Below are 23,255 nucleotides of genomic sequence, written 5' to 3'. Positions count from 1 at the left end.
CCGATTATAGGGTAACTTAACCCTATATAATCCGATTAGATATCCGCGGGTACCCATTGCCATCCCAATGTATGAATCTAGGCTCTTCATTATTCTCTCAATTTTCTTCTTTTAAATTTTGCATAAACTTCCATCTATACTCTCTCATAATTGTTCATTATCTTTCTTCTTTTCTAAAGTTAGAGTCTATTTGGTATGGTTTTTTTTAATTTAAAAATTATTATAAAACTTGTATAAAAAATAATAACTTTTAAAATTAAGTTGAAACTTTTTGGTAAATTTATTTTTATAAGTTGTATCAGTTGAGGCATGTAAGCATTTGGTTCATTAGTTAATGTATAATCGCCTCTAAAAAAAAGTAGAGTTCAAAACCGCTCCAAAAAGTTATTTCAAAGAGTAATGTTGAGATTATTTTTAATAAATGAAGATATTTTTGGAACAAAAATTTTTTTTTTGAAATGCTAGTGTGTTTTTATAAAGAAGAGAAGAGAAAACTCATTTTTGGACCTTTTTCTCAATTTCTTTTAGATTTTGTTCTTTAAAAAAAATTATTTTTTTAAAAAACTTCTCAAAATCTTATTTAGCTTGACTTTTATTTTTAAAAGTTAGATAAACTGAAAAAAAGTGGAACTAAACAAGCATTTCGATAGTTATTGACATTAATCAAAATAATCGGTTTTTCAAGCGAATTACTTTTTTTTTTTTCTTTACTCTGTCAAAGAGCGAGATTTTACTAATACATTGTAATAAGCAGTGAAGATCAATCGAAGCTTTCGAAAAAGATTACAAATGCCAAAGAGTGCCAAAGCATCAACTAGCACACAAGGTGACCATCTATATTACATAGAAACTGACAATACGACTGTCCCTCGTGTGAGGCTGAGCTTTGTAACATTAACGTAAAGCCATAGACCATGAAAATAAATGGTAATTACCGCCATGCTGAAAACATGAATTCTCTGTCAACTCCATATATAGTTGGTAAGTGCATCCCTAATTGAATTCATTTTCCGTAAGGTGTGCACTAAGGACACTCATCCGAGTGATAGCATAAGAGAATCTACTTCGTTAAAGCTATTTCATTTATCTCATGGTCTCTAATTAATATTATGCACTCAAGAAATAGCAACAGTAGAATCAGATTCGATGACAAGCTTGGTACCTACGAAAGGTGAGGAGACATGGAGGTGCAATGCGTGCTGGATAGCCAATTTCATTAATGTGTGGTGTATTACTTATATGTATTATTAATGTATGAATCTACGAATTTAACTTTTCTCTCAATTTTCAACTTTAATTGTAGGCCTTCTCTCTCTAATAATTAATTGTCCAATTGCACTAAACAGTTGTCTGGATGTACCAACAACACTTAATTAAAGAGAAACTAGCGCTTAGTTAGCTGTCTGTCTATGCAGGTTTTCAGGGATTGTGTGTTTTTTTATTGAAGTTAAGATGAAGTTTAGTGGACTACATACAAATACTTAGATTCATATGGTCTTTCTTTCTATATTGTAAGGGTCATGGTAGTCCTTTTATATTAATTAACATTAAACAAAGACCAAACCATAAACATGAAGTCTTTTAAGCTAAAAAAATAAGATGCAAGTAAGCATTCACATTTAACCAATTACACAAATTGTCTCATAGAAAGAAGGGAAGAGAACCCTAATTAAAGTCAATCCAAAATATTAAATATTGCATGCACACCTAAACATTATTATGTTTATTTTTTTAATCTTTTTTGTTAATAGAAGAATGCAATATGTTTGATACAGCTAATGAGACCTTGGGAAAATAAATTAGTAATTTTCTTCAACGAATCATTTTCTTTTAAAATACATTCAGTTCAAACATTTAAGCCAACGAAATGTCATAATTAAGTCTTTTTCTGTTGGATAAATATTAATGATCAGATTCAATGTTTTAGTTCACACACTTTCTTTGGATCAGGCCTTGCTGCACTTTCTTTGGATCAGATTCAACTCATTGAAAATATTTGGCAAAGGAACTTGCAACAACTTGAAAGCTTTGTTAATTAGAATCAAGCTATTAACAATGAAAGTGCGCATGAATCCAGATTTTCTCAAAGAAGTAAGGTTAGGGAAGTTAAAAACAATCAAGGCGAACGAGATTGATGGAACAACCCCAGAAGGAAACACGACCCTTCACATGGCTGCAAGATTCGGGACTAAGGATTTGGTAAAAAATATCATCGATCAGCGTCCTTCCCTTGCCTTTAAGAGCAATAGCAAGGGGGAGACGCCGGTGCATGTCGCGGCGAGGGCTGGACAACATGAGGTCGTTGAAGTTTTCATCAGTTCAGTGAAAGACTATAAAGAGATATACATCGGGAGGATCAGAGATAGATTTGGTAATACGCCTTTACATGGTGCTGTCAGGAATGGACATCTTCAGGTAATGAATGCGTTGGCAGAAAAAGATCCAGATTCGTTAGTCTGGATTAATGATGCAGGCGAATCCCCACTTTCCATTGCCATTGATATGAGGTTGACTGATATTGCAAAAAGAATCATAACTTTGAATAATTCTACGCTTGATTACCGTGGAAACAACGGCCAAACACCTTTGCATTGTGCTGTCATGAGGCAAGATTTTGGTAAGCTCCCGAAAGATTTACGTTTTAGTACCTTTCTCCACTCCCCTGTAAGAAATAAAATTTACCCAACTTTTCTTTTTTTTTTTTTTTTTGCTATGAACTTCAGTTATCATGAGTACCATCATAGGTTTGAGAGAAGATCTCGTTGGAATGCCAGGTGAAAGAAAAAGGACTCCCCTTCACTATGCTGCAGCCCTGGGTCATCAAAGAATGGCGCAGAAGTTAATCAAGCAAAATCGTTTGATTGCATACGAACAAGACGTAAATGAGCAAACACCTCTTCACTTGGCAGCAGAGAATGGGCAAGTACGTCTTATAGAAGCATTGCTAAAGCCTTGCCCAGACACAATTGAGATAGTTGACAACAAGCAGCAAAATATTCTTCATATTGCAGCCAAGAATGGAAATGTGGATGTGGTGTCATATATTCTGAAGCTACCTGAAATGGAAGATTTGGTCAACTCTCCTGACGTAGATGGAAACACCCCTTTGCATCTGGCGGTCAGTAACTACCACAGTGATGTGGTGGGTGTTCTCTCCAAGAACGCAAAGGTGGAAATCAGGTCAATCAACAACTCTAATAATACTGCTTTAGCGATTGTTAAATTGCCTGATGACCGTGGAATGGAACTACAGAAGGTATGCAACTTGGTGTTTTGAAGTCTAAATTTTTATTGGAGTATGTTTCAATAATTCACAAAATGAAGTTTATTCCATGAAACAATTTGATCAAGTTTTAAGTTCGGTTCATTCCATATTTTTACCAGAATCTTAGAAATATATTTTACTAGCATTACTTATTGTCATTTTTTTATTTCTTGCAGCATTTAACCTTGAAAGCATTAAAGAGTGCCTATAAACAGAAAGTTATTAATCCTGAAGATTTTCCTGAAAATACACGATTAATTGATGTAAAAGTAGAAAGGCCAAACAGCGATGATAAAAAGATCAGGGAAATGGCTCAAATAATCTCAGTAATGTCAACCCTTATAGCTACATTTACGTTTACAGCAGCTTTTACCCTCCCTGGAGGTTTTATGAGTGATGGTCCAGATAAGGGCTTGGCAATGTTAATTAGTAAATCAGCTTTCCAGGCATTCGTTATCTCTGATGCTATTGCCATGACTTCATCTATTACTGCTGCAGTTATTGTATTTTGGTCATCTTCACGTCGGGACACTGAATCATTCTTGGATATCCTCCCTTTCGCCATTGTTTTAACATGGATCTCACTTATAGCAATGGCACTAGCATTTGTGACTGGATTATTTGTTGTGTTACAGAGGACACTGTGGCTGGCTATATTGGTTTGTGTGATTGGTTGTGCTCCTCCCTTCTTCCTTTACATATTTTCTCCTATATTGCTTCTTGTGTTCGAACGTGTTTCCAAGTCTCGAACCTCTCTCAGTAACCGGCAAAATATAGTTGACGACAATCCATTTCTATTTATTGTTCGGTTGATGAAGATATTTTTTGAAAGACAGATTTTTAAATGTTTATGCTCGAGGGGTAAGAGTTCATGTTGTTACCAACCGAACCAAGACTGCACTGTAACTGCCCGTTTGGAAGAAAGCACGCAGTCGACAGTCTAGCTTGAGTCCAGCGTCTTGTCTATCTATGAAGTTCTCATAGTTGTTTGTATTTTTTTAAGTTCTCATAGTTGTTTGTATTTTTCTTTCTCTTTCATTGCTTTACTATTTTTTCATTTCCTCCCTTATCAATCTCAAAATTTTCAAAAGAATTAGTAGTACTAGTAGATTTTAAAGAAACAAATTTATCAATAACAAAAGAAGAAAGGAAGATAGAAAAAGAGACAAAAAAGAAACTATTTTGGTGATTTAATTTATTAATAGTTTCACTATGACCCACCCTAAAATTATATACATAATGTAAATGGTAATGATTAGATTTTTAGAACTTGATTCATAATTTCCATCAATACTTTAACTACAAGATCTTCTATTATACAAGTACAAATTAATAAGTTTTTCCCTTTTTTTATTATTATCCATTATAATTTGTTGTTTAAGTATTTAATTTGGTGTCAAGCTCGATAAAATATTTTAGATTTTCAAATGATTTAGTTCTTCATTTAATCTAATTTAAAGTTCCTTTAAATTTTATTTTCTTTGATTTTTTTTCTTATTTTAATTTTAAATTACATATAGACTAAAACTATTAACTCTTTATGTTTTTTTAAGATATTTAAGTAAAAAACATTTATCAAATATTTTGATTATACAATAAATGTTACTTGTAATCAAGGGCTAATTACAAGAAGATTGTGTTAGAATTTTGATTAATTAAACATCATAAAAGTTTTATTCTTTAATTGCAAACAAATGGGTAGAGTACCCTTATTTCGAGCAAAGAAAATTGTAGTAATTAATAAACACGGAAAAATACAGAGAACCATCAATTTTCTGTAAATTCTGAAACTAAAATTCCTTTTGCTTGATGATTTTATGAGACAAAAACTCATTGAAATGCCCGGCAAGCCGATTCACCGTGATCAAGTAAAGCTGAAAGCGAAGATACTTTCACTTGATATCTCCATCAGACAAAGAATTTATAGCTCAACAGACTGAAATCAAAGTCAAGCTGGAGGGAAAGGTCCACCGAACAAACAAATCCTGATACCCGCCGGTGCACATCAATTTTCCACGACAAAGTGAAGCAAAAGCTGAATGCAGTGATCGTTTCACTTGATTATTCTAGAATGTCATTAACAAAGTAGAGTTGAAAGCAAAGATCCTTTCGGTTGACATCTGCAGCAGAGCAATTTTCCAAGTCAAAGAAATATACATATGTGAACCAGATCAAAATCCTTTCCCTTGGAAACTACTCCATCAAACTGACATCCACTGATTAAAACGCAAATCAAGATTTGCAGGATAATTGTGTCTTGAGGTTCATCTTGTTTTTGTATTGATGTGACAGGTTGATGGTTTCTGGTTTTTTTGTAACCAGGCTGAGGTTGGGAAGATTTGAGCTGATTTCTCCTCAGCTTCTGCCTTTCCTTTAGTTGTTCATTGGGAACTTCTTTCTGAAATGAAACGAAATACCGATTGATGTTCAAAATATAAATGCAAAGCGAGCTAATTTTACAGGTTCAACATCTAGAGAAATATCCTAACTGATCATGAAGAGCATTATCAACCACCTATCATTTAATCGCAGAGATTGCTGGGGAGTAGCACAATATATAGCATAGTACTGAAGAGAACTAGTAGTAAACAGGACCGTAGTCATATTTTTACCTGTTGGCTGACTGCTCTCGGATAGCTTGTTTCGGTCAATTTTCATCCCTGGAGACCAAACTATATCTCCGTCGATGTTGGTCAGTAATTTTTTAACTGTAGCAAACCTTACCAACTTAGGGTAATTCCTTCTTTCGGGCAACGACGTTTCCTGCAGCAGAACAAGTTAAAGCCTTAAATATTGAAAAAGGGGGGGGAAATTAAAAGTTCTGATATTTTAATATATCGTATGCAAATCTTTCCATGATGAAGACGGGTTACATACGTGCCATAAAAGTGCCTTTTCTTATCATCAAATTGAAACAAAACAAGTCCTTTCAATTCGAGTGTAGGGTGCAGAATTATAATCTTACTTCGGTTTTGGCGTAGACAATAATAGGCTCTGAATCAACATTACTGAAGCTTGTGACCTGGGAGGTACATTCTTTTATCTCTAACGATACCAAAGCTGGGAATTCGCATTCATAACCCACCGGAATGATGGTGACGAGGTCCGGTAGCTTTCCAAGGTGCAGTACTTCCAATTTAGGGAATCGAAGCACTATCTCCGCTTCACTTTTGACTTTGGCTTCACCTTCATGTCTAAAGATATGTTTTAATCTAGATGCCCTTTTGACTCTTAACGTTCTGAGCTCTGGTATGTGGGCGACTCGAACAGGAAAGAGACTCTTCAGGTTGTTGCAATCTTCGATCAATATTTCCTCAAGGTTAGGGAAGTATACAGGTTTGAGACGAGACGATGACAATGATGAAATCTGATCCCGGGCAACGATCTGCTCCAAGTCCTTACATCCTTGTACAACTAGATGGCTTAACTGCAGCAGATTTCGAGCATGTAATAGTGAGAATAAAGTTCTCAGTTTATTGCACCTAACCAATTCCAAACGAGTAAGATTTTGAAGGGTGACAATTTGGGTGGGCTCTTTCCATATAACTTGCAGCTCATTTATCTCTTTCAATGTCAGTTTCTTCAGACTTGATAAGATGTATCCACCTGGAAGCTCAAAGATCTCTCCACACAATTGATTTCCCATTTTGAAGAGGCAAAATTCCTGTAAAGGACACACATACCTATAACTTTATATCATCTATCAGGTTAAATCTGAATTTTAGATTCTACTTTCCTAAATTATGGTATCTACAAAAAATCTGAAGACAAATATAAGTACCTCTAATCGACCATGCTTTATCACTTCAGACATGACATCATTACTGAATTGGTGACAAGCTTCCACTTCGAACTGTTTCAACGATGGTAACTTGATAGAACGGTTTTCTGAACAAAAGGTCTTCAAGTTTAGTAAGTCTTTGAGTGCTAAGTTTTTTAACTGAGGTACCTCGATCTCCTCTCCTTCTGCTGCATCTTGAAAGCTGAACACTTGTGCTAATTGAGGGCAACTGCTTATTTCAAGCAGTGTAAGCTTCTGAAGGATTCGACCTGTTGTGATTTGGAAAACGTATTCCAATGCAAGACAACCAGTAATCTGGAGCGTTGTTAATCTTGGCAAGCATAGAGGATGGAGGAGGGCCGGATGTATTATTTCATTGACATCGACGTTAAGATCATCGCTCGTTTCAGCAATTATTTGCTTCAACATATTGCAGCCGTGTATCTCAAGTGTTTCCAGTTGCTTCAGCCTTTGCGCAATGGACGTTGAGAAGAGATATTTCAGACGTTGGCAATCCTTTAGCTTCACAGTACACAGATTTTGGAGGCTTACATTATTGGTTTGCCCGTACCAGATCCGGCTTAGCTTTGGTAATTCTTCTAGCTCCAAGGATGTTAAATCTGAGAGCAGCGCCTGAGAGTTATCTTCCACACCGTGAAGAATGGAGCCATCCTGAAATACTGCTTGCAACCTATTACAACATATAACTCTCACCTTTTTTACACTTTGAACCAGGTTTGGAACAATATGATTTTTGTAACACAGAATCAGATCCCGAGCAAGATGTTGCACATTCTCATCCCACCCATTGGATTGATTTTGTAAGAATACTGAAACCTTCAAGGCTCTTGATTTTTTGTCAAACCATTCATCTATTTTCGGATATTTAAATATTTGAGTAGGCAAACTGGAAGGTGAAACGATCTCTGGTGGGGTAGGATTGCTTCCCTCTGCACTGATCTTCTCTTCAGACCACCATCTTTCAAAACTAAGACCACTAAAATATAGCTCTTCTAATCCGGATAACTTCTGTATCAACTTTAGAGGAATTCTATGCAGCTTTTGACAATCAAACAGATCCAGCAATCTTAGATTATCTAATTTTCCAATGTCATCTGTCAGTTCACTGATATCAGAACCTTGAAAGCTGAGAATCTCCAATTCCTTCAGATTTTCTAGTGATGGTGGTAGGCCATCGAATTTGCAATACTCCAAGTGTAGAGCTCGAAGGTTTGTCAAGTTTTGAAGAGCATTTGGTGACAAAACACCATGATGGAGAGCAAGAACTTTTAGCGCTTTCAAATGTTGCAAAAATTCATTGGATATTTTCTTGCAACCATTCCCAGCAAGAAACAGAATTTGAAGCTTTTCACTTCGTAATTCCTCGTCAAGAACTTCTTCTGGCTTGCTAGTCACATAAGAGATTGCTGCACAGGACTCAAGGTCTTCATTCTTTGGCGTTTCCCACAAGCCGACCACACGTTTTATCCTAAGGAAACTCTCCTCTTTGGATGCTAACCACAAAGCAGCCTCACGAACCACATTTTGCATTTGAACGTGTGCTTTCCCATACTCTAACAGCAAAAAAGAATCTTTGAGATTTTCGATGGCCCCGTTAACTTTTTCACTAACTTCTTCAATTGAATCAATGCCTTGATATATCCCTAGCCCCCATGCGTATCTTATCAAGTCCGGCGGAGCAATGGGACTATTTTTGGGAAACAAAGAACACAATAAGAAGCATTTCTTGGTCTCATTATACTTCAAATGATCATAACTCAACTTTACACTTCTGTGAACAATACTAACTTCTTCACTTTCGTCCTCCGCCAAATTCGATTTAAGTCTATCATATGCGTTTCTCCATTGATCCAAAACTTTCCCTCTTAAAGCCCTTCCTACTGTTATAACTGCAATAGGAGAATGTTTGCATTCCTCTGCAACTCGAATTGCCACCTGGCTAACTTCAGGAGTCATATCTTGACTTAGGTTCTTTTTCAATAATGCCCAGGCTTCAGGATTATCTAGAGCCTCAAGTGTTATTTCTTTCCGTCTTTCCATAGAAGAACACACTTGGGTATCTCTTGTTGTCAGAAGAATTTTGCACCCAACTTGATTTGGAATTCCTATAGACTCCAAGTTGAGTTCCTTGCGAAAATCATCAAGGATTATGAGGATCTTCTCTTCCTTTCTCAATCTACGCCGCAATCTCTTTGATCTTTCTTTTTTAGTGTTCTTTGGAAATTCTAATTTCAAGAAAGCTGCAAGGGTATCTTGAACTTCTTCAGTAGTTGTAGCTTGGGAAACAGCTAACCGTACAACCTTGAGATGCAAAAATTCATTGGCTATTTTCCCCACTGCTCTGGCCAAGGTCGTCTTACCCACCCCTCTCTGGCCACAAACGATGAGCACGCTCTCAGTTCCATCCCTCATTGCATTCACAATCTCAGTTAAAGCTGATTTTAAAGATTGTGAAGGCATGGAATAACTTGATGGCAAGAGTTCATTCTCCCAAAGAGTAGCAGCCGGAAAGACTACTCGGTCATAGTGGCTATTCCATACGAGGCGGATAATCTTTTGTTCCTGTTGTTCTATTTCATTGCTTAAGTGGAATCGTTGGCTCCAATTGAGACGTGAAGTTAAACGCCAATTGTGGTCTCGTATATTATCTTCCAGGGTGCGCACTGCTTTCAGGACCTGCTCGGCTTCTTCTAGCCATGTCTCCACACCATCCTTGATTCCTCGTTTTTGAGCTTTGGCATCTCCAATATCTTTCTGCAGCTGGGCTTTTGCCAATGTCAGTCTTTGCTTCTGGTTCCGAAATTCTTTAACCCTGCTGTCAAAATAGATCAGGCAATGAAAGAAACTTGCTAGCATCATCAGGTAGCTCACCACCTGGAAATCCGGCACGATCATAGTGGCAGCAGCAAAAATTCCCTGATAATTTTGAAGTATAGGACAATATTTAGTGAGCTGCTAGTTGAAGAAATCAACTATGAAAATGAACTTGCCAGTACCTGGTTGGAGTTATGAGGTTGTTCCTGGGTTATCTTGGGAGCAATGACAAGAGAAACTTCAGCAATTTCCTGGTGAAAATAATCTGAAAATGAAAGAAATAGCAACAACAATCATCTCCTCGACACACATAACAATTTTATGTAAAACCACTAAGGAAGTTGTACATGATTGAAGATAAGTTTGAATGAGCTTCAAAGGTTTTACTATCCATGTGACATAATATATATTAAAGACAATTATACATTGCAATATGTTTTTTTCTCAATGCTAAACATTCTTATTTCTACCTAAAAATAAAAAAAATAAACAAAAAGATAAGTAACAACATTTGTTTCTAAACTAAACGCTTTGAAAATTGTACAGCTTTCTACACCCAAACCAATCATCAATACCATAAGGAGTCTTCTACCCTTAAGTTAGAGACTTACAATGACATACCAGTTATGAAACAGATAATATCACCTTATAAAAAAAAAACAATTTCTTATATAAATTCTGATGAATAAGGGTCAGTTTCTTGAAGCGTACCAGATTGGAAGAGTCTGTAGTGTATTTCTTCTCATGTCTCCCCTACTGTCAAGAATCATGATAACAACAGAAGCTACAAACAAAGCTTAAATGATACGGAGTTAACAAGAAAACGCATCAAGAGAAAACTCATCATGTGACACATCTAAATCTTCAGCTAACAACTACGAATATACGAGAACAATAACCAAATAAACATTGTCAACTCATCATGTGATTGTTGTTTTTTTGTCAAAGGATAAGGGACTTATATGTCAGTTTCAATAAGTCTAGGCTAGCACTGAAATCGAAACTAGACCTGTACAAATTCAAAACCTTTATTATTTTTATTCTGACAAATCTGATAAATTGTTATTAGTATTATTATTAGAATTAAAACGTGTTTCTCGAGTTGCTGAATTTAATGGAGTTGTCCTTCGGGTGTTAGCTATGGTGTATTACAAGTCTGACTAATTCAACCATAACCACCATATTAATTTCTGTCAATTTTTCAAGAGTACTAGGTTTCATGTATATATGATGTATTATTATTTTTATGTATGTATTGTATCTACGCATTTGATTATTCTCTCAATTTTCTTCTTTCAATTTCCCCTATTAACTTGCGTCTTTCACTCTCTAAAAATCGGCCACTATTTATTTTTTTTCCAAATTTAATAGAAAAATGTTAATCGGTATTTATCGGTGCTAATCAAAATAATTGTTTTTTGAGAGTATTACTTTTCATGTATTGTGTATTATTTCTATGTATTAATGTATTTATGCATTTAATTTTTCTCTCAATTTTCAAATTTAATTGTATGCCTTCTCTCTCTAATAATTGTACACTATTTATCTCCTTTTTCAAACGAGAAATTTTAATCCATACTTATCGATATTAATCAAAATAATCAGTTTTGCAAGAGTATAATTACTTTTCACAAATAGTGTATTATTGTTTATGTGTTAATGTATCTACACATTTACTCCAAGTCGGTTCATTATACTTTCGAGAGTCTCAAATCGATAAGACCACAAAATTACCGGTAAGATTAATAAATTCAATTTTCAGAAAAAAAAAAAAAAAACTTTTGACTCAATTTTCAACTTTAATGATAAGCCTTCTCCCTTTAATAATTGTCCACTATTTATCTTCTTTTCAAAACTTAATAAAGAAATGTTAATAGGTATTTATTGAAATTAATCAAGGCTTCTCTCTCTAATAATTGTACACTATTTATCTTTTTCTTTCTCAAACATAATAAGGAAATGTTAATCCATGCTTAATTGACATTAATTAAAGTAATATTTATAACAAATTTATTTAATTAATGCATTGTCTTTCTTTGAATTTGATAAATCTGTGTTCATACTTAATGTAAGATCCAACATGATATATCAACTTCGGATTCTGTTGCTTGCTGCTTCATGGGAACTCATAGACAAGTTCTGATCAGGCACCAAATACTTAATTCCAACTGCATTAAAAAATAAATAAATAAATTTGATAAATCAAAATTATATGATAATATTTTAATTTCGCTAGTAAAACCAACTATGTATGGAATATGATAGTCTTTTTATATTAATTAACATTAAATAAAGACCATACCATAAACATGAAGTCTTTTAAACTTAAAGACAATGCAAGTAAGCGTTCACATGGCTTAGCAAAAAAAAAAAAAAAGTAAGCATTCACATTTAACTAGTCGAACAAATTAATTGTCTCATAGTACCTTTCAAAAAAAATTGTCTCATAGTAAGAAGGAAAAAACCCTAATTAACAATTATTTCTATTTTTATAATTGCAGGTTCATTTATTAGCATTAAAGTCAATCGAAATTATTAAGTATTGCTTGCACAGCTAAAGATTAATAAGTTTATCATTGGGAAAATAAATTAATAATTTTCTTTTAATATACTTTAAGTTCATACATATAATATTTCATAATAAGTCTTTTTTTGTTAAGTAAAATATAAATCAGGTTCAATGTTTTGTCTTTGGCTTAACTTGGATCTCACTTATAGCATTGGCATTAGCATTTGTGACTGAATTATTTGTTGGGTTGCAGAAGACACACTATGACTGGCTAGCTATATTGGTTTGCGTGATTGGCAGTGCTCCTCCTTTCTTTCTTTACATATTTTTTCCTATATTTCTTCTTGTGTTCCAACGTATTTCCAAGTCTCGAACCTCTCTTAGTAATCCACAGAATATAGTTGAAGACAATCCATGTCTGTTTATTGTTCACTTGATGAAGATATTGGCTGAAAGACAGAGTCATTTTCTTTTTAAATGTTAAATGCTTGAGGTGTAAGAAGTCATGTTGTGGCCAACTGAACCAAAGCTACAGTTACCGTTTGAAAGAAAGCACGCGATTGATCTGGTCTAGTTCGATATAGAATCTTGGCATCTTGTCTGTTTATTAAGTTTTCATATTTGCTTATATTTTTTCTCTTTCATTGCTTTAATTCTTTTTCATAGAGTAAGTATGAATTAAGTAAATGAATTTATTCATGAACCTAGAAGCTAGAAGGATGTTCCTAGATGAATGTATTCATGAATTTAGAATTTAATGTTTTAGTCTAGAATCATCTCTAGAGAGTAGTATAAATAATTATGTAATTCGGTAAAATTGCTACAAGGAGTGGGAAGAAAAAACAATCATTTTGAAGAAAGTCCTATCAAATGCTTAGGACTTTCTCTTCCCATTTCGTATTGGCTGCCCATCATCTTCCAAGCACTCAAATTCGAGTCAATAAGTATTTAGGTCTTTTTTTGCCAAGGTTAAACATTAGTTAGCTAAAAAAATAAAAGGTGATAGTTGTGAAAGAGCAATTGGATAAGCAACAAATTTTTTTCTTTTTGAAATTTCATTTGCATTCATCAAAAGGGAACAATTGTTCACCTCTTTGCACTGATTTTGTAAGACTATGCCCCGTACAAAAGGAAAGGGGTATATTGACACAAAATCCTTCATAAAAGTCTTAATGACCAATACAATTGCCAGTATAAAAACCCCTGTACACCCACCAAAATAAAGACAAAAGATTACCTGCAACCTAACTATCACCTTCTCAGGGAAAAGGACAAAAGAAACTATCAAAAGTCAATTTCCCATTAGAACTCAGACCCCATTCAAGCAAAGAAAGAGTCAACAATAACAAAAGAGATTCAAAACTCCAATAGAGGGTTCGAAGGATTTGGATGAGACCATTGAAGTTACTTGTTGAAGTTCTTATTCCCAATTTGGTTGAATATGTGGTGGGAACCAATTGGAAATTGAAGGTTGAAGAAGGTCCTTAATACGGGGTAGTTTTAGTTTGTTGCTGGTTTACTAAACATTAAGGAGTCTTGTCGTTTTAGTCTTTTATAATTAATGTAGTAAAAATGGTGGTTGTATGTGTCGTTTCCTTTCTTTCATGTTTAAGTTGTTCGACACTCTTGTGTCGTTTAAGTCTTGTTATTTTATATTCTTCCTTGTACACGCTATAGTGTAATCGTTTTGAGTGTTCTTATTGTAGGCTTAACAGCTGTGTCTGCTAGGTTGTTTAGTTACCGTTGGCATAGTACAGAAAACAATGACTCGTTTTCTATGCTTAGCTAATTCCTCTCCGATTTAGTCTCCTAAGGCTGAATCTAAGGATCTTAATTTCTTATGTGAGTATAAATACAAAAATGCAACTGTTATCCCTTTGGTTGTTAGTGATTCTCTCATAAACTGTTTTCATTTTCAGTTTCCTCCTCTGTTCTTCAAGTATTCTTTATTTTTCTCGAGAATTAGTATTCTTCAAATCTTCTACACTCCTTTTTATCGAGCACTAGAATTGTTAGTTGGTACCTTCTCCAATACATTAAGTAAATTTTCCACCCTTCTTATCCCTGTTTTGGCCAGATTATCAACTTGTTGGTTTGCTTCCCTAAAGATATGTTGCACTTCCCATTGGAATAGTCTTCTTTTTAACATCTCAATGTGGAAAATCCACTTTCTCAACCGCCATAGGCCTTCATCACCACCCTTGGTTTGCTAACATTTTGGTCACAACTTTGTAGATGCTTCCCACGAGGCTTATCATTCTGAATTCATTAATGAAAGTGGGATTAGAGATTTTAGGGATGAGTGTGATGAACGACTTATTTATCCTATCTCCTAGTTTCCCTTTGTTAAAGAAATCCTTCATGAAAGCCAAGACATCTTCCTTAATTACTTTCCATTAACTCTTGAAGTAATTAAAATTAAACCCATCGGCCCCGGAGCTTTATTGCCGTCAGAGCTGCAAAATTGTGTTCCACACCTCCTCCTCCGTGAAATTCTTTTCAAGAAGCTGTTTTGAGTGCTCACTCAGCTGCTTAAAATCACACCTAATGTCCTTCAAACTCATCACCCCCTGCTGCTCATAAAACCCCCTGAAATAATCTGCCACACCTTTCTTTATTTCCTCAGGTTTTTCATAAATAGTGCTTCCAACTCCAATCCTTCTTATAAAATTTCCCCTTCTTCCAGGTGATGCAACAATATAAAAATAGTGGGTATTCCTATCTCCATCAACAACCCACCTTACTTGCGATTTTCGATGCCATTCTCTTTCTTGCACTCTGTAAGCCTGCCACAATTCATCTCTTTTTTCAATAATTAATCTTCTTATCTCTTCACTGTTCTCATTTTGATGCCACTCCTCATGCAATTCCTGCAGTTCTTCTTCAAGCCTGTTAATTTTAGCTTGAGAGTTACCCATTGCTTCTTTCTGCCATTTTTTCAGCACTGGCTTTCGCCCCCCTAGTCTTTGCCAAACACCCTCACTTCTGTTACTATTTTGCTTCTTTTGATTCCCAATAATTTTTAACAGTTTGGTGGAAGCCAACTTCACTTGTCCAATGATTAAAAAATTTAAAGGACTTAACCCCCAATCACCAACCTTGTATCCATCAAAATAGAAACATGATCAGACAAAAACACTGGAATACATTTTTGCAGTATCCTATTATTCTCCACAACCAGATTTTGCATCGATTAAGAATCTATCTAATCGACTAAAGACAGTTTGTTCTCTATAATTGCAAAAAGTGAACTTTCCTCTTATGAGTGGCAGGTCAATAAATCCCATCTCATGAATAAAATTATTGAAAATAGACTGTTTCTTATATAAACTCAAGTATAAGAAGCAATTTCTTGAAACATAGTTGAGGTCTTACAACGATTCAGTGTCATATTGTATATCTTCGCAAGTCTCTGATAGGTCCCTTTTATTTTGGATTTTAAATCAAAAGAAATAACAAAGCTGCAATTGATTAATAACAATTGAGAGATTAAGTCAAGACAGAAATAACAGGGAAACGCATGAAGCCAACTGTAAAAGCATCAAAGAGTGGACGTCCTTGAAAATACTCACTTGGATGATCTAAAAGTAGAAAACCCAAACTTAGATGGTAAAAAGGACAAGGAAAATGGTCAAATAATCTTGTCATGGTTTTAGGTTTACTATGAATTGTAACATCCTTAAAGTTTTAAGGATGATGGTCCGAATAAAGACGTGACAATGTTAATTAGTAAATTAACTTTGTTGGTACTTATTATCTCTAATGTTATTGCCATGACTTCATTCATTACTGCTGTCTTCTCCCTGTTGATACACTGAATTATTATTAGATATCTTTTCCTTTTACCATTAGCTTAACTTGGATTTCACTTATAGCAATCTGTGAATCATACATTGTTTATTGCGTTACAAAGGACACCATGACTAGCTATATTAGTTGCCTGATTAGAAATGGGTTTCCAAATCTCGAAACTTCTCTAAATAACTGGCACAATATAATTGAAGAGAATCCAATTTATTTATGGTTTAGTTAATGAAAGAATAACAATCTTTTTTTATTAATTTAATACCATTTTCCAATAAATTAGATTTAACATTTTCGGAAAGTAAAACAAAAAGACCCACGCTAAAATTTTCTTAAACAAATGAAATATTGCTACTAAATTAAAACCAAATCAAAAAGAGATGAAGAAATCAAGATTGTTGTCTATCTTAATTCATAAATCGACACATGTTCTTTCAAATAAATCTACAATCAAATATTATTTACTGTCATTTTTTTTTCATTTGATTAATTTTTATCGTAGCGGATATCTTCGCATAGCTGCATGATTTGGATATACCAACTTGGTAGATGAGATAATCAAACGGAAGCCTTCCCTTGCTCTTAGCACCAGCCAAAAAGGGTGAAACCCTGGTCCATATTGCTACCAGGGCTGGTCATGAAACATTGTTAATAGTTTCATTGATTCTGTCAAAGACTTTCAGTGACATATACATTGCCAGGATAAGAGACATGTATGGTAATATCCCTCTGCATGGCGCTGTCAAGAACAAACACCGGAAGGTGGCACGAGCATTGGCTTGCCAGGATCTGCAATCCTGGTATTGGTTAATGATGCAGGGGAAGCTCCTGTCTATTGCAATAGATTTTGGGTATGTTGGTATTGCCAAAAGTCAGACCCTCTCTCTATGATCTTCATAGGGTGCTATGAATTTTTCTAAATTACTGTTATGGTTGTCGATGTTTCTGGAAATATATAAGCTTTTACTCAATTCCTGAGATGCTGCAAACCTGATAATATGCAGCTTTAATTTACTCCCTGAACATTAGAAAGCATTTTTTTCCAACAGGTTACCCGATGAGAATAATGCATTAGCTTGAAGACAACATCTTCCTATTAATCACTAGTTGAACAGAGAAAATAACTGCTTCGATAATATTTCATCTGGCAGACATACTGGGATTAACTAGTCGGTTGGGACAGCATCCCAGCGCCATATTGTCCCGTCCTCACAACAACTGAGAATGGTGCTGCAACAAACAAAAGCCAATATACAGGTCACCGGGTGTATATCGAACATCATAACTCATGAAACACCGTTACAAATCCAAATGATAGTTACCTTCCATCGAAAGACGTGGCAGTCTGTCTTATTGGAGACTTTGACTGTGCATGAGATAGCCTACGGGAGAGACAAAATAAGAATGACCATTAAATACATAAATAAGGAATTTCCTTTTAGCACAACTGAGAGCAAATCAAGCAAACCTGGCAATGAGAACAGGAGGGCTACTTTGCAGTTCCCAGACGTAAATCTTTCCTTCTCTATTCCCTGCCAAGTCCAACAAAGCTTATAGATAAGTACAAGGTTTAACAATATTAAGCTTATCAATATGCACAACTTGGTTTGGAGATCACACGAAAATACACAAGAAATAATATGCTAGGTAATAAGCATGGTTGTAACTCAACAAGCAATTATACTGTTATTACTACGTTGTTTACATTTGAAAGTGAAAAAAGAAAGGATTTGGCATTTCATATACCTATAGCAGCAGCATTGTAATGAAAGTCACAAGAGAATTTGATGAACCAAATGTCACACTCTGGGACAGGATACTTTTGAAGGATGTCAGCCGTACCCTAAACAAGAACATCACGAAATTTGTCATTGCAGCAAAAGTTGAGGGTTATAGAAACGATATAACCCTCTCCTGGAGATTGAGAAAGTTCAAACCTCTCCTGGAGATTGCTCCTTCATTTTTGGTTCCCATAGCACTATTTCATTGTCAACACTCTGCAATTATACCACACAGTAACTTATATAACCACAAGAGAAATACAGAATTCCAGCTTATGACAGAACAGCCTACATAAAAGGTGTATGATAACAAGGTCAAGGAAACGTTTCCAGGTACACTGCAACTGAAACTTTTTCAAGTAAATCATAATAGTCCAAACTTGAGAAAGAAAGTTCTTATCTGTTGTATCTCTAACAATGTAATCTGATTTCTGAAAAGAGATGCCATTTAGAAAATGATCTTTCGGTTGAAGTTACATGCAAAAGAAGTGTTTTTCATTTTTGATCCCAATGTCCAGTACCAAAACCAACATCAGAAAAAGAGGCAGACATAACATTAACAAGCATTGAATTAAAGTAAGACATCAGAAAGCTGCCAGCAGTTTATACTACTTGGGCTAGTGATGTCCTAAAAGGCTGTGCAAAGATTCTTCACAAAATAGCTCAAGTTACTATGCTAAGAAAGCAACAAAACAATGTGGCAATGCTTATCAAATCAAATTTGAGCTTTCTATCAAAGATGATATAACAGTGGATAGAGCCAATAATTTACCTTTGACAGGATGAAATCACCAAGCCACCGACTACAGTCTACATAGTTTGAATGAACTGAAGCTAAGAAAATCTGAAAATAATAGATATAACCATTAAAATCTTAGAACAACAGTCATATTTTTGCATAGAAGAAGAAGAAGCCACTCACAGGGAACTGTACATATTTTGTGGGGAATTTTGAAGGAAGATCCGTCCATGTGAATGATTTCTCAACATAAGTCCAGAATTCTGAAGAAAGGTTAAGAAAAGAATATAAAAGAGTAAATGCCTAAATTGATGTTTACTTAACGTTCCAATTACAACAGATAAATTGGATTGTTGCCACCAAAAAGGACAACAACCACTCATGATGATGAGTGTCATACCTTTCATTGACCAAATCTTAACAGTGTTGTCCATGCCACAACTTGCAATGCGATGAATATCTGAAGGATGGAAATCCTACAAAAACAATCATAACCATCCGTTTATGTTGGTAAAAAATATGAAAAGAGAAAACATACCAAACATTAAAGGACATGGTTCAATTCTCCAAGGGAAAGACAGCATAGCATAACTCAATATTGTCTTTACCTACCACACTCAAAACTTCATTGCGGTGACCCCCAGCTCCAGCAAATATCAGAATGCATATTCCAGTATGAACATTCCACAACCGAACTGATTCATCCTGCCCAATTGCAAAATTTAGACATTTGATAAAGCAAACAGTTATCAAGCATATGTATTGATGCTTACTTTACTTGCAGACACTATAAGTGATGGCTTCAATGGCTGAGTCCTGATTTCATTTATCGAGTCACCATGGCCAACAAAACTCTGCAGATACACATGCATGCAATGGAATGAAAAAACTATATATGAGTTACACTATCATTTTTTAACAGCAATGAATGAACATCCAAATAGCAGCTCTGATTTTCTAAAGATGATACCTTGTGTATTTTCTCATTACTTGCATCAATTACACGGATTATGCCATTAATACCTCCGGCCACCACAAACGGAGTACCATCAATGTTGCATGCCCAACTTATTGTGTAGAAAGACTCATCCTTCTGATCTACAAAGCACATGGAATGATGCAATGGTGCAAAAAGACATTTTAAAGGAAAAAATTGCAATATACAGTGTTGTTTCTTACATCTTCATCTACATAAGACTGTAAAACAGCTATAACACCACCGTCAAGGCATTGGTATACTGTCACCTGTAAACACAAGGGTAAATTAACATCTGCAAACATAAGGGCATATCAACATTCAGTAACATCATTTCAATGGATGCATGAAGGTGGGAGAGAAACAAACAAAACTGGTAAAGATTGCACATTTTCTAATCAAAATAAGCATCCAAACTAAAATAAAGACTGAAGGAAAAAACTTCAAAAAAAGAAACAAAAAAAAGATCAAAAGGGTCTTGAATTTTCAAGCATTTTCATTCATAAAAGCAGAACATAGGGTGTTCAATCAGAAGGATTGAAGTCATTAATTGGCTAATATTCCCAAAAACAGGGCAAAGAAGGTGTCTTCTGCTTAGCAAACTGAAACTAAAGGAAACCCATCAATTCCCAGAACAAAGGATACCAAAAAACACTTACCCGGTTACCACCGACGGTAGCAAAAACGTTGAAGTAACGAGAGTCGATGAAGTTGAAAACGACGGCGTAGAGGGGACGTTTGCCTTCTTGGAGACGGTTGGTGACTCTGTATTCTCTTTTCTTTGACGGTGTTAGAGATCCCACCACTGGTTCTAGCCCAATCGGCGTCTTCGCCATTTTTGCTTTGAAAACTTGTTGGCTCCCGACCAGACAAAATCAAGAGTTTTCAGTTCCCACTTACGGGAGAGTTCGCTTTGAAAAAGGTCCTCCGTTTTCACTTTTGAACTTTTGTTTTACTCTTTAATTTAAAAAAAAAAAAACAAAGTAAATATAATTTTTATTGTGACTTTTTTTTAATAGATTTTTTCTTAAAATTATTATCTTAGCTCTATTATTAAGTCACAATCCAATAAATAATAACATATAAATACTATCCATTAATAATACATCAAATATAAAATTTAATAATAATATTATTATTATTAATAATACTAATTATAAAAAAGTATGTATCTTTTAAGTTACTATGTATACTCCATGGATATTTTTGCAATGTCCTATTCTTCTAGCAAACAGCAGTCAACAAAAGGACAAATAGCAGCAATAGTCCAGGCCTTATCTTCATCCATTCGCTTTGGTTTCCAAACTGCCATGGCCTCCACTCTCCTTCACTTCCTTTCTCCCCCACACCATCTTTATCTATCCAACCTCCCAATCGATAGCACAGTAAAACCACTACATTTCACCATCAAATGCACTTCTGCAGACTCAAATTCGGTTCCTCATCAGCCAGATTTTCCGTCTCCAATCTCTCATGATACCACCATAAGTCCAGACAGTTTCCCCATCGAGAAACGGAGAAGATCAGAGATACTCCGGGAGAGAAAACCGAGACCAGACATTGCAAAGCCAGAACCACCAAATTTCGAGGTTGGTTGGAAGAGAACCAAGGAGATTAACTTAGAGAAGCCAAAAGGGTATGTGATAATGGACTTCTTGGAGAAGTTGGAAGGGTTAATGGGGAGAGAATTTGGTTCCACTGAGCTGTTGGCTAAGGCTGGAGAAATTGTGGCTGAGAGAGCAAGGGAAGAAGCAGAAGTGTTGAGGGATGAAGGGAAGGTGGAAGAGAGAATGGTGACTGAGTTGTTCAGAGTTTTGAGATTGATGGAAATGGATTTGGCTATGGTGAAAGCTGCAGTGAAGGAAGAAACTCTGGGTGAGAGACTTGAGCAGGCCAAGGCTCGGTGCAGGCAAGCCATTCTAGTTGCCAATTCTTTTTGAAAGGTAGAGAGCAAGAGAGATAATTAAACATTAACGTGAATTAAATGTTAATTAACAATTTCAACACCTTCATGTAAGTCAGTGAAACTTCATGACCTATTTCTCTTATAACGTTTTTTCTTTTCAAGTTTGTTTTTATGTACAATATTAACAATAGCATATAAGGCTTTGGTTTAATTACAATGAATTAAAATTCTCATAAGTGCTGCCATGATTCAATGTTACATCTTATGGGACAAACTTTTGGAATTTGTCCATTTTGGTATATTAATTAATTATTTGTGAATTTGTTAAATTTACATATGGTGTTAGACCAAGTTTTATCTATCATTAAAAGTTGCTTTGATAATATATTGACTGAATAAAATTAGTATGTTTCTTAGTTTTTGATTAATTTTTAAAAATAAATTAGAATTGAATTCATATATCTTCATTTTTTATTCTTTTAAGCAAAAGCTGACAAACAAAAATCATCAATCTGTTTGACAAACCATTATCTAAATACTTAAAAATTCCTGGAAAGCAACATGAAGTATCTTCTAATTACCAAGAGACTAAGATTTAGAATGTTTAATCTCTTTGACTTTGAAATTTGAATAAATCCTGGAGGCCTTGTAAAGAAGTTAGCTTATACTCTCATCACAAACCCATTCCAAAGCAACCTTGAAAATCCGATTCTATTATCAACCTTTGGGATTTATACCAAGGTGAAGATGCAAACAACTTTAAAGCTTGCTTTATAGCCATCAACTCCGCATAATTAGACTCTTGAATCCCAAAAAGTCCAAAAAACAGCTCAATGACCCATCCCAAGGACTCCCAACAACCGGTCAAACCCGGTTTGTCCCACGTGGATCCATCAATATTAAATTTTAATTCCCTTTTATTTATTGGGATTCAAATTGCCCAATTTTGCCAAAATCAAACTTTTTAGTTCATTCCACCACCCATGTTCATCCACGTCTTCATTTGCTTCATTTTTCTCACCCAAATAAGGATCTCATCTTGCTCAAGAAAATGATCCCCTCCCTCTCCCACACCTTTTCATTGGAAATTGAATAATTTCTCGCAAGCCATCAAGATCACATCGAGGAACCACAAATTACCACCTATCTTCTTTTCAATGCAGTTCCATAGAAATATTCAACCAAGGATCGAATAAATGATTAGATCAAGTTAGTAATATCCCATTGAACTCCCCACTATTTATAAATTCTACACCAAACTAGCCATGTGAATCGGTGACAGAGCAAAATATATATGAGCACATTGTTCCTCCATGATGCCATACCAAGAACAAAGACAATCACCATTATCCGAAATCACAAGACGAGCTATCAAGAAACATTTTATAAGAATGCTATTAAGGATAGACAACCACAAAAAAATGCTGGACCTTAGGGGAGTGTATATATTCCATAGGATGAGAATCATATCTTTTGAGCTTCCGTATTAGAGTGTGAATACATAGTTGATGTGAAACTTTTTACCAAGGATCTCCTTTTTGTGTTCCTCTCCCAATTACTTCATCCTCTTTCCCATTCAACAAACAAACTCTCTTTAACTTCTCTGTTAATTAATTCCTTCAATAATTCATTTTCTCGAATAGTTGGACTTGGAAAGAT

The 23,255-nt window shown here is 35.0% G+C and overlaps 4 protein-coding genes across 5 annotated transcripts; 2 read left to right on the top strand and 2 right to left on the bottom strand.

The window, feature by feature from the left end:
- Nucleotides 1-1,890: 1,890 nt before the first annotated feature.
- On the top strand, nucleotides 1,891-4,358 carry LOC18593669 (protein ACCELERATED CELL DEATH 6-like). Its single transcript, XM_018124202.2, has 3 exons — nucleotides 1,891-2,617; nucleotides 2,724-3,256; nucleotides 3,442-4,358. Exons 1-3 carry the CDS (start codon nucleotides 1,906-1,908, stop codon nucleotides 4,207-4,209), a joined length of 2,013 nt encoding a protein of 670 aa, XP_017979691.2. The 5' UTR covers nucleotides 1,891-1,905; the 3' UTR covers nucleotides 4,210-4,358.
- A 551-nt stretch (nucleotides 4,359-4,909) lies between these two features.
- LOC18593668 (putative disease resistance protein At4g27220) lies at nucleotides 4,910-10,680 on the bottom strand. The gene is made up of 6 exons (XM_088807910.1): nucleotides 10,593-10,680; nucleotides 10,064-10,146; nucleotides 7,047-9,983; nucleotides 6,231-6,929; nucleotides 5,878-6,028; nucleotides 4,910-5,663 (listed from the first exon to the last, which is right to left on the bottom strand). The coding sequence occupies exons 3-6, from the start codon at nucleotides 9,960-9,962 to the stop codon at nucleotides 5,647-5,649; spliced, it is 3,783 nt and encodes a 1,260-aa protein (XP_088664036.1). The 5' UTR covers nucleotides 9,963-9,983; nucleotides 10,064-10,146; nucleotides 10,593-10,680; the 3' UTR covers nucleotides 4,910-5,646.
- Nucleotides 10,681-17,077: 6,397 nt separating this feature from the next.
- Nucleotides 17,078-20,647, bottom strand: FIE (Transducin/WD40 repeat-like superfamily protein). Of its 2 annotated transcripts, none has more exons than XM_007020989.3 (13): nucleotides 20,350-20,647; nucleotides 19,894-19,959; nucleotides 19,685-19,807; nucleotides 19,488-19,568; nucleotides 19,327-19,419; nucleotides 19,115-19,190; nucleotides 18,898-18,977; nucleotides 18,748-18,819; nucleotides 18,132-18,191; nucleotides 17,941-18,037; nucleotides 17,663-17,726; nucleotides 17,517-17,576; nucleotides 17,078-17,424 (listed from the first exon to the last, which is right to left on the bottom strand). In XM_007020989.3, exons 1-13 carry the CDS (start codon nucleotides 20,524-20,526, stop codon nucleotides 17,361-17,363), a joined length of 1,113 nt encoding a protein of 370 aa, XP_007021051.1. In that variant the 5' UTR covers nucleotides 20,527-20,647; the 3' UTR covers nucleotides 17,078-17,360. The 2 variants fall into 2 exon arrangements, with proteins under 2 accessions (XP_007021051.1, XP_007021052.2); XM_007020990.3 differs by having other exon boundaries at nucleotides 18,910-18,977.
- A 261-nt stretch (nucleotides 20,648-20,908) lies between these two features.
- CRR41 (potassium/sodium hyperpolarization-activated cyclic nucleotide-gated channel protein) lies at nucleotides 20,909-21,832 on the top strand. Its single transcript, XM_007020993.3, has one exon. It carries the CDS (start codon nucleotides 21,001-21,003, stop codon nucleotides 21,628-21,630), a length of 630 nt encoding a protein of 209 aa, XP_007021055.3. The 5' UTR covers nucleotides 20,909-21,000; the 3' UTR covers nucleotides 21,631-21,832.
- The last annotated feature ends 1,423 nt before the right edge of the window (nucleotides 21,833-23,255 follow it).

The sequence above is a fragment of the Theobroma cacao genome, chromosome 7 (genome assembly GCF_053813885.1).
Source record: "Theobroma cacao isolate CCN51 chromosome 7, ASM5381388v1, whole genome shotgun sequence".
Classification (NCBI taxonomy): domain Eukaryota; kingdom Viridiplantae; phylum Streptophyta; class Magnoliopsida; order Malvales; family Malvaceae; genus Theobroma; species Theobroma cacao.
This window is presented reverse-complemented; position numbering and strand designations above follow the sequence as displayed.

Excerpts from the sequence above, each read along its gene's own strand:
- LOC18593669 (XM_018124202.2), top strand. The coding sequence starts at position 1,906 with ATGATCAGATTCAATGTTTTAGTTCACACACTTTCTTTGGATCAGGCC. Across the intron at positions 2,618-2,723 it reads TGTCATGAGGCAAGATTTTG|TTATCATGAGTACCATCATA; the intron begins GTAAGCTCCCGA and ends TATGAACTTCAG. Across the intron at positions 3,257-3,441 it reads GTGGAATGGAACTACAGAAG|CATTTAACCTTGAAAGCATT; the intron begins GTATGCAACTTG and ends TATTTCTTGCAG.
- LOC18593668 (XM_088807910.1), bottom strand. The coding sequence starts at position 9,962 with ATGATCGTGCCGGATTTCCAGGTGGTGAGCTACCTGATGATGCTAGCA. Across the intron at positions 6,930-7,046 it reads TAAAGCATGGTCGATTAGAG|GAATTTTGCCTCTTCAAAAT; the intron begins GTACTTATATTT and ends TGTCCTTTACAG. Across the intron at positions 6,029-6,230 it reads TTGTCTACGCCAAAACCGAA|GAAACGTCGTTGCCCGAAAG; the intron begins GTAAGATTATAA and ends GTTCTGCTGCAG.
- FIE (XM_007020989.3), bottom strand. The coding sequence starts at position 20,526 with ATGGCGAAGACGCCGATTGGGCTAGAACCAGTGGTGGGATCTCTAACA. Across the intron at positions 19,569-19,684 it reads GTAATGAGAAAATACACAAG|AGTTTTGTTGGCCATGGTGA; the intron begins GTATCATCTTTA and ends GTGTATCTGCAG. Across the intron at positions 19,420-19,487 it reads TTATAGTGTCTGCAAGTAAA|GATGAATCAGTTCGGTTGTG; the intron begins GTAAGCATCAAT and ends GCAATTGGGCAG.
- CRR41 (XM_007020993.3), top strand. The coding sequence starts at position 21,001 with ATGGCCTCCACTCTCCTTCACTTCCTTTCTCCCCCACACCATCTTTAT.